Here is a 10,395-nt window from a genome sequence, read left to right as displayed (position 1 = left end):
CGGCTACCACCACCACCACCACACCGCTGCCACCACCACCACCACACCGCTACCACCACCACTACACCGCTACCACCACTACACCACTACCACCACCACTACACCGCTACCACCACCACTACACCGCTGCCACCACCACTACAACCACCACCACACCGCTGCCACCACCACCACACCGCTACTACCACCACCACCCGGCTACCACCACCACCACCACCACACCGCTACCACCACCACTACACCACTACCACCACCACTACACCACTACCACCACCACCACACCGCTACCACCACAACCACCACTACACCGCTACCACCACCGCTACACCGCTACCACCACCACACCGCTACCACCACACCACTACCACCACCACTACACCACTACCACCACCACTACACCACTACCACCACCACCACACCACTACCACCACCACTACACCACTACCACCACCACCACACCACTACCACCACCACTACACCACTACCACCACCACTACACCACTACCACCACCACTACACCACTACCACCACCACTACACCGCTACCACTACAACCACCACTGCACCGTTACCACCACCACTGCACCGTTACCACCACCACTGCACCGCTACCACCACCACTACACCGCTGCCACCACCACTACACCACTACCACCACCACTACACCGCTGCCACCACCACTACACCGCAACGACCACCACTACACCGCTACCACCAGGGTGCCGCCCCCTCACCGGGTGCCCAAGAGGTTGGGGTTGTAGAAGTCCAAGGTGATGCGGTGGGCGTAGAACGAGAGTGCAACCATCGAGCTCATGCCTGGGGGGGCAGTGGGGGGGGGGGCAGGGGGGGATAAGTCAACAGTGGAAAGGGCCAAGGGGTGGCCGATGTGGCCGCCAGTACTGGCGTGTCTGGTAGTATCTGTGTGTCTGGTAGTATCTGTGTGTCTGGTAGTATCTGTGTGTCTGGTAGTATCTGTGTGTCTGGTAGTATCTGTGTGTATGGTAGTGTCTGTGTGTCTGGTAGTATCTGTGTGTCTGGTAGTATCTGTGTGTCTGGTAGTATCCGTGTGTCTGGTAGTATCCGTGTGTCTGGTAGTATCCGTGTGTCTGGTAGTATCTGTGTGTCTGGTAGTATCTGTGTGTCTGGTAGTATCTGCGTGTCTGGTAGTATCCACGTGTCTGGTAGTATCCGTGTGTCTGGTAGTATCCGTGTGTCTGGTAGTATCTGTGTGTCTGGTAGTATCTGTGTGGTTGCTAGTACTGGCGTCTCCAGTAGTACTGACGTGTCCAGTAGTCCCAACATGTCCTGTGGTACTGGCGTGGTTGCTAATACCAGTGTGTCAAGTCGTACCGACGTGTCCAATGGTAGCACCGGTCTATCTGGTGGTATTTCCGGCGTGTCCTCTCACCCGCGAGCAGGTACAGGGCCCCTGCTGAGGCCACGATCCGCGCCTTCAGCCGCCAGTTGGAGCCCCCGAAGCGTGAGCACTTGGTGCCCAGCAGCGCCAGCACCGTGCCCAGGTGGCCCAGCACCAGGGACAGCACCATCAGGGCCTGGCACACCTTCAGGTGCACTGCGGGCAAACGCGGTGGACGACAACAATGGGCCGGTGATGGCGGTGGTGGTGGAAGATGGCGACAGCGTTGTAGCAGCGGGCTGCAGTCCCGCGTCGCTCCCGCTGTTTATCTACTACTAGCGGGAAGTACCCGGCGTTCTCGGGGGGAAAAACACGTTTCAAAACTTCTCTTAAAAACATAACATATACATATACAAATACGGAGCTATTGCGGAAGCCTGGCATGCCATTTGTCCGTCCATTTGTCCGTCAACAAAATTATAAGAGGCTTGCAGAAGTCTAAAAAGTTATAGAAAGTGGGGGTAAATATTTGATCTCAAAGGTTTCTAAAAATTGTCGACCCCCCCCCCCCCTGAAAAACTATTTTTACCCCTGCGTCGGCATATATACGTACACACCTTACATACAATAGAGTGAGTAGTATCTAGTGACTCTAGAGTAGTGTCTGGCTCTACAGTAGTATCTACTTACTCTATAGTAGTATCTACTGACTCTACAGTAGTATCTACTTACTCTATAGTAGTGTAGGACTTGAAAAATGGCGCGCCCCGCGTTCTCTTGCGCTGTTGCTATGCAAGAGAGCAGTGTACAGTGGGGGGGTATTTGAGGACGATGTTATACTGGTAGGAACGAAGTGGACCAGACACCAATAGATGATATCGTTCGTCCGTTTGTCCGTCCGTCCGTCCATCCGTCCGTCCGTGTAGCAACATCGCCCCCTACTGCAAACACTTGGCATGACCCTACAAAAACCTTTAGACTCAGTGACGCTATCCTGGCTAAACAAGTGTAACATTCCCTTATAATTCCCTCAGATAGCTTTTAATTAAAACATTTAAATTAATGAGGCTTTCCTGGCTAAACACGTGTAACATTCCCTTATAATTCCCTGAGATAGCTTTTAATTAAAACTTTGAAATTAAATAAAAAAACTCACAGCGCCCTAAAGCCTACAGCTAGGCCTAAAGCCTAGAACTAGGCCTGAAACTCTCCCTTCGTATCGTACCCCCGCGTGTGTGAAAGGGAGTTAATGTTTCACAATGTTACATTCCCTGATTTTTTTAAATAGAAACATTTAAATTTAAAGCTTTTACATTAATAATTATAACATTTAAATTATACATTAATAATTAAAACATTTAAATTAAAAATTAACTCACAGCGACCTAAAGCCTACAGCTAGGCCTAAAGCCTAGAAATAGGCCTCAAAGTCTTCCTTCGTATCGTCCGATTAGGTGTAGCAACATCGCCCCCTACTGCAAACACTTGGCAGGACCCTACAAAAACCTACAGTGGGGCTTTCCTGGCTAAACAAGTGTAATAATACATTACGTTTATATTCTTTGGTTATTCGTTCCTACCAGCCCACCCCGCAGGGTCCTGTTTGTTGTTGAGGCGTGAGGGAGATGCCGGTAAGAGGCATAACAGGTGTTAAGGGTAACCGGGGATACAGGCCGGTGATTGGTTAAGAGGGTGAGTGCTTAATGACTGGCGTCGCTCAGGCGGGAATAACAAGGCCACGTGAGGCTGGGGGCCTGATGGCGAGGGGTAAAGCGGGGGGTGAGATAATTAATAGGGACTGATTGGTGTGGATATAAAAGGATAGCGTAACGTAGAGACGGGAGTCTTGGTGGAAGCTGGAGTGATGGTGGCCAGTGATAGAGAGAGCAGAGAGTACGGTAACAGTGATAGAGAGAGCAGAGAGTACGGTAACAGTGATAGAGAGAGCAGAGAGTACGGTAACGGTGATAGAGAGAGCAGAGAGTACGGTAATTGTGATAGAGAGAGAAAAGAATAGGGTAGAAGAGAAGCATACGGACCTTGGGAGAGACGGAGAGAGAGTGGAGCGGAATCGCGGAGCGAATCGGGGAGACAGGGAGTGTCGTTAATGACGGACGGAGACACGGAGCGGTGAGGATGAGGAGGTGAACTCTAAGTGTGAATAAAGCGAACGGAAAGACAACCCGAGTACGAGTCCTACAGTAGTATCTACTGACTCTACAGTAGTATCTACTGACTCTATAGGAGTATCTACTGACTCTACAGTAGTATCTACTGACTCTACAGTAGTATCTACTGACTCTATAGGAGTATCTACTGACTCTATAGTAGTATCTACTGACTCTACAGTAGTATCTACTGACTCTATAGTAGTATCTATTGACTCTACAGTAGTATCTACTGACTCTATAGGAGTATCTACTGACTCTACAGTAGTATCTACTTACTCTATAGTAGTATCTACTTACTCTATAGGAGTATCTACTGACTCTATAGGAGTATGTACTGACTCTACAGTAGTATCTACTTACTCTATAGTATTATCTACTTACTCTATCGTAGTATCTACTGACTCTACAGTAGTATCTACTGACTCTACAGTAGTATCTACTGACTCTATAAGAGTATCTACTGACTCTATAGGAGTATCTACTGACTCTATAGGAGTATCTACTGACTCTACAGTAGTATCTACTGACTCTACAGTAGTATCTACTGACTCTATAGGAGTATCTACTGACTCTATAGTAGTATCTACTGACTCTACAGTAGTATCTACTGACTCTATAGTAGTATCTATTGACTCTACAGTAGTATCTACTGACTCTATAGGAGTATCTACTGACTCTACAGTAGTATCTACTTACTCTATAGTAGTATCTACTTACTCTATAGGAGTATCTACTGACTCTATAGGAGTATCTACTGACTCTACAGTAGTATCTACTGACTCTACAGTAGTATCTACTGACTCTATAGGAGTATCTACTGACTCTATAGTAGTATCTACTGACTCTATAGTAGTATCTACTGACTCTATAGGAGTATCTACTGACTCTACAGTAGTATCTACTTACTCTATAGTAGTATCTACTTACTCTATAGGAGTATCTACTGACTCTATAGGAGTATGTACTGACTCTACAGTAGTATCTACTTACTCTATAGGAGTATCTACTGACTCTACAGTAGTATGTACTGACTCTATAGGAGTATCTACTGACTCTATAGGAGTATCTACTGACTCTACAGTAGTATCTACTGACTCTATAGGAGTATCTACTGACTCTATAGCAGTATCTACTGACTCTATAGGAGTATCTACTGACTCTACAGTAGTATCTACTGACTCTACAGTAGTATCTACTGACTCTATAGCAGTATCTACTGACTCTATAGGAGTATCTACTGACTCTATAGGAGTATCTACTGACTCTATAGGAGTATCTACTGACTCTATAGGAGTATCTACTGACTCTATAGGAGTATCTACTGACTCTATAGCAGTATCTACTGACTCTACAGTAGTATCTACTGACTCTACAGTAGTATCTACTGACTCTATAGGAGTATCTACTGACTCTATAGCAGTATCTACTGACTCTATAGGAGTATCTACTTACTCTACAGTAGTATCTACTGACTCTACAGTAGTATCTACTTACTCTATAGTAGTATCTACTTACTCTATAGGAGTATCTACTGACTCTATAGGAGTATCTACTGACTCTATAGGAGTATCTACTTACTCTATAGGAGTATCTACTGACTCTACAATAGTATCTACTGACTCTATAGGAGTATCTACTGACTCTACAGTAGTATCTACTGACTCTACAGTAGTATCTACTGACTCTACAGTAGTATCTACTGACTCTATAGGAGTATCTACTGACTCTATAGGAGTATCTACTGACTCTATAGGAGTATCTACTGACTCTATAGGAGTATCTACTGACTCTACAGTAGTATCTACTGACTCTATAGGAGTATCTACTGACTCTATAGCAGTATCTACTGACTCTATAGGAGTATCTACTGACTCTATAGGAGTATCTACTGACTCTATAGCAGTATCTACTGACTCTATAGGAGTATCTACTGACTCTATAGGAGTATCTACTGACTCTATAGGAGTATCTACTGACTCTATAGGAGTATCTACTGACTCTACAGTAGTATCTACTGACTCTATAGGAGTATCTACTGACTCTATAGCAGTATCTACTGACTCTATAGGAGTATCTACTGACTCTATTGGAGTATCTACTGACTCTACAGTAGTATCTACTGACTCTATAGGAGTATCTACTGACTCTATAGCAGTATCTACTGACTCTATAGGAGTATCTACTGACTCTATAGGAGTATCTACTGACTCTATAGGAGTATCTACTGACTCTATAGGAGTATCTACTGACTCTATAGGAGTATCTACTGACTCTATAGCAGTATCTACTGACTCTATAGGAGTATCTACTGACTCTATAGGAGTATCTACTGACTCTATAGGAGTATCTACTGACTCTATAGCAGTATCTACTGACTCTACAGTAGTATCTACTGACTCTATAGGAGTATCTACTGACTCTATAGGAGTATCTACTGACTCTATAGTAGTATCTACTGACTCTACAGTAGTATCTACTGACTCTATAGGAGTATCTACTGACTCTATAGGAGTATCTACTGACTCTAAAGTAGTATCTACTGACTCTATAGGAGTATCTACTGACTCTACAGTAGTATCTACTGACTCTACAGTAGTATCTACTTACTCTATAGTAGTATCTACTTACTCTATAGGAGTATCTACTGACTCTATAGGAGTATCTACTGACTCTATAGGAGTATCTACTGACTCTATAGGAGTATCTGCCGTCTTCGCGATCAACGTCAGAGACTGCATCATCACCGTGGTTGCAGATGCGGTCAAGGCCGCTGTTCACAGGTCAACCTTCAACCAGCTATTTCCTCTGACCTCTCTTTGGATCTTCACATCCACCCTTTCCCATTTGCCTCGGCCTACTCAACTCATGCTCCATTACCAACAAATCAGCCCTCATTCAGGATAACATCACTGACCACCACATCGACATTTTGCTTATTACTGAGACCTGGTGCAGGCCAGACTCCCCGCCAGCCATCTCTTTGGAAGCCGTGCCCCCGGGATACAAGGTTCTTCACAAACCTCGCGCAACTAACCAGCGGGGTGGTGGCTTATCGGTCGTCTACAATGCTGACTTGAGAATTAAAGAGCTATATCTACCGATGGCTCCCACCACCTTTGAGGTCCAGTCCGTGTCGCTCACGACTAACACCGAGTGCTTTTCCCTCATTTCCATCTATCGCCCTTCAGATGGCAGCATCGCTACCTTCTTAAACGAGCTTTCCGAATTTGTTTACCTCATTCCTAACCCATCTCACAGGCTCATGCTTACTGGAGATTTTAACTACCCCGGCAATACTCCAGCCTCCATTGATAGCCCCCTCGAGTCAACCTTGGCCTGCCATAACCTGGTCATCACCAACTCAGGCCCCACCAGAGCTTCCTCAAAAAATGTTGAGCGTATGTTCCACCTGGTTCTGGAACCTGACCTGGATCATCGCATCTCTCCACTAGGAGTTTTCCAAACTGGTTACTCCGACCACCACCTCATCCTATTTTCCCTCCAAATTCCCAAGCCAATCACCATGAAAACCACCTGCCACTCCCGTAATATCAAGGGTATCAAGTTTTCCACTCTACAGCACCTCCTCGCAAATTTGCCTTCAATGTTATCCCCATCATCCGATCTGACCTAAGGGCGGCGCTGGACAGGCTGGAACCATTCAAACCACGAAGCACGCGGTAGCCTTCCCACGACACTCACTGCCTCTCAAGAGACATCATCCTTGATAAGCGAATCAGGAGGCACCTTGAAAGGATCGCGTCCCGCAGTGGTCTTCCTGCTGATCGAGTTGCCTACACAGCTGCCTGCAGGAAAACCAACGAACTTATCCTTGCCTCACGTTCCTCCTACATTGCAGAAAGCATCAAAACAGCTACCGGAAACCCACGCATCCTTTGGAAAACCCTCAAGGATCTTCTACATCCTGGTAGCAACATGGTGCCTCACCTTAGCAATTCCCTGGCCTCATTCAAACCTGTCACCTCTTTCAAAACTTACTTCACCAACAAGCTGATGACCATCGCAAACTCCTGCACGTCTTCGCTCACATCGCACCCAACGTACCCTTCTCCGTTTTTCTGAAATAGTAAGCACTCGCCCAAACACCTTTCTAACCACGATCAAGCCGGTGTCTACAAAAGACGTTTTCTCTTTAATTAAATCACTTCACATGAAGCCATCTCCACTCGATGTCCTCCCAGGTTCCTTGTTTAAGCAATGTGCTCCGGAACTCGCCATCATGATCAGGAACATCGCAAATGCCTCCTTCTCTACGGGGTGTTTTCCATCCAACCTCAAATCTGGCCTGGTTTCCCCCCTGTTAAAGAAACCAAGTATCGTCCCAATACTAATCTCTCGAATCTTTCTAAACTCCTCGAAAGACACGCCCTCGCCCAAATCAAACCCCGTATCACCTCCCCCCCAAACTACTGCTCCTTCCAATCAGCTCACCGTCAAAACTACTCCACAGAAACAGCACTCGCCAGAGTCCTCGATGACATTTGAATGATTATTGACTCTGGATCCATCGTTGCTCTTGTACGTCTGGACATTTAATCGGCCTTTGACACCGTTAACCACTCGCTCCTTACTTCCCTCCTGAAATACGACTTCGGTATGTATATGTGGCTCAGCACTCAAGTGGATACTGTCATACCTTAATGATCGGCAATCCTCACATAACACTTCCGCTGAAACAGAAGCGTCGTGTGGCGTCCCCCAGGGCTCCGTCCTCGGTCCCTTGCTGTTCACGGTCTACACTTCCCCGATCGGCCGCCTCATCGCAAGCTTCGGTGTCAAGCACCACTCATATGCGGATCACACTATTCTGTTCACCGCCATCAATTCCCCCAATGCGTCTGGATTTGAGAGGCTCTCGGAATGCACCACTGCCCTGCAACAGTGGTTCTCCGCACACAACCTTGCCCTCAATCCTTCAAAGTCAGTGGCCATCATGTCAGGTACCAGGCAACGTCTCGACTCATCAGCACTCCCAACACACAGACACATCTTTGGTCACAGCATCAGGTTCACCAATCACTTCAGCTACCTCGGTGTCATCCTAGATTCAACTTTATCCTTCGATCGCCAAACCAATAAAATCATCAATTCCTGTAACTTTCACCTGAAGGCTCTCAGACACCTACGTCATCTCATCTCCACCAACTCCGTCCTAGTCCGTTCCTCCTCTGACATCCTCAAACAACTTCAAAGACTTCAAAACGATCTGGCACGCGTCGTCGTTGGCCGCACCCATCCCCGTCTCGACTCACTCGCCTCTCTCCGTGCCCTCAACTGGCTACCCATCGCCAGCAGAGTCACGTACAAGATCGCCTGCCTCTGCCACCACGCCTTCACATCTGCCTGCCCACCGTACCTCTCTTCATTACTGACTTGCAGCATGGCACACGGCAGATGCCTTCGCAGTGCGACTCACGACCTCCTCTCGATACCAAGATCCAGGACGGTCACGTCTATGCGCCGCTTCTCGGTGGCTGCCTCAACAGTCTGGAACGGCATCCCTCGGCACATTCGCAGCATCACCTCCATCGTCTCCTTCAAGAGACACTTAAAAACTGACCTCTACAACCACGTGCTTTCGAGTGACTCTTAGCTTGGCTCCGCGTCCCTGAGTTGCGGTCATTACGTCCGCAAATTTGCGCGCGTTACAAATTGCATTATTATTATGATGATGGTGGTCATGGTGTTGGTGGTGGTGGGGATGGTGGTGGTGATGATGGCAATGGTGGTAATGATGGCGACGATGATGGTGATGATGGCAATGGTGGTGGTGATGGTGATGATGGCAATGGTGGTGGTGGTGATGGTGATGATGGCAATGGTGGTGGTGGTGATGGTGATGATGGCACACCTTGACACCCCCCCCCTCCTAGCACCCCCCCCACCCCCTCCTAGCCCCCCCCCCTCCTAGCAACCCCCCCCACCCCCTCCTAGCCCCCCCCCTCCTAGCCCCCCCCCACCCCCTCCTAGCACCCCCCCCCCCCCACTCACGCGGCATCCCCATCGTGGTGAAGAATCGCTTGCACGTGAGGGTTCCCATGGCGTTCCCGGCGCACGTCTTCCAAAGGCCCTGGTAGATCCAGGAGGCGATGATGACGGACGCGCCGCGAGACGTCGTCTTCCACTCATTGCACACCGTGCTCACCACGAGGCCCACCAACCCCAGGAAGCACAGCATCAAGCCCAGCACCTCGCTCCCCATCGAGCCCATGCCTGGCGCTGGCACGGGTAGGGGATGGTGGCACGGGCAGGGAGGTGGCACGGGTAGGGGAGGAGGTGGTGGCACGGGTAGGGGAGGGAGGAGGTAGTAGGTGAAGGAGGAGGTGGTAGGGGAGGGGAGGGAGGAGGTGGCACGGGTAGGGAGGTGGCACGGGTAGGGGCAGGCGGCACAGGTATAGGAGGTGGCACGGGTTTGGAAGGGAGGTGGCACGGGTATGGGAGGGAGGAGGTGGCACGGGTATGGGAGGTGGCACGGGTAGGGGCAGGCGGCACAGGTATAGGAGGTGGCACGGGTTTGGGAGGGAGGAGGTGGCACGGGTATGGGAGGGAGGAGGTGGCACGGGTATGGGAGGTGGCACGGGTAGTGGAGGTGGCACGGGTAGGCGTGTGTACCTGTGTATGCAGCTGTGTGTACACCTGCGTGTGTATTAGTGTGTGTTGCATAGTATGTGTGTAGTGTGTGTGTAGTGTATGTGTGTAGTGTGTGTGTGTAGTGTGCAGTGTGTGTGTGTGTAGTGTGTGTGTGTAGTGTGTGTGTGTAGTGTGTGTGTGTGTAGTGTGTGTGTGTAGTGTGTTTGTAGTGTGTATAGTGTGTATGTGTGTTGTGTGTGTGTAGTGTGCAGTGTGT

General features: G+C 48.6%; 1 protein-coding gene across 1 annotated transcript; it reads right to left on the bottom strand.

The window, feature by feature from the left end:
- Window positions 1–729: 729 nt before the first annotated feature.
- LOC144735637 (claudin-7-like) lies at window positions 730–9,750 on the bottom strand. The gene is made up of 3 exons (XM_078618088.1): window positions 9,540–9,750; window positions 1,408–1,572; window positions 730–815 (listed from the first exon to the last, which is right to left on the bottom strand). Exons 1-3 carry the CDS (start codon window positions 9,748–9,750, stop codon window positions 730–732), a joined length of 462 nt encoding a protein of 153 aa, XP_078474214.1.
- Window positions 9,751–10,395: the final 645 nt, after the last annotated feature.

Source organism: Lampetra planeri, chromosome 56, assembly GCF_965212315.1.
Source record: "Lampetra planeri chromosome 56, kcLamPlan1.2.h2, whole genome shotgun sequence".
In the NCBI taxonomy this organism is placed as follows: domain Eukaryota; kingdom Metazoa; phylum Chordata; class Hyperoartia; order Petromyzontiformes; family Petromyzontidae; genus Lampetra; species Lampetra planeri.
The sequence above is the reverse complement of the archived record's forward strand: the minus strand, read 5'-3'. Positions and strand labels throughout refer to the sequence as shown.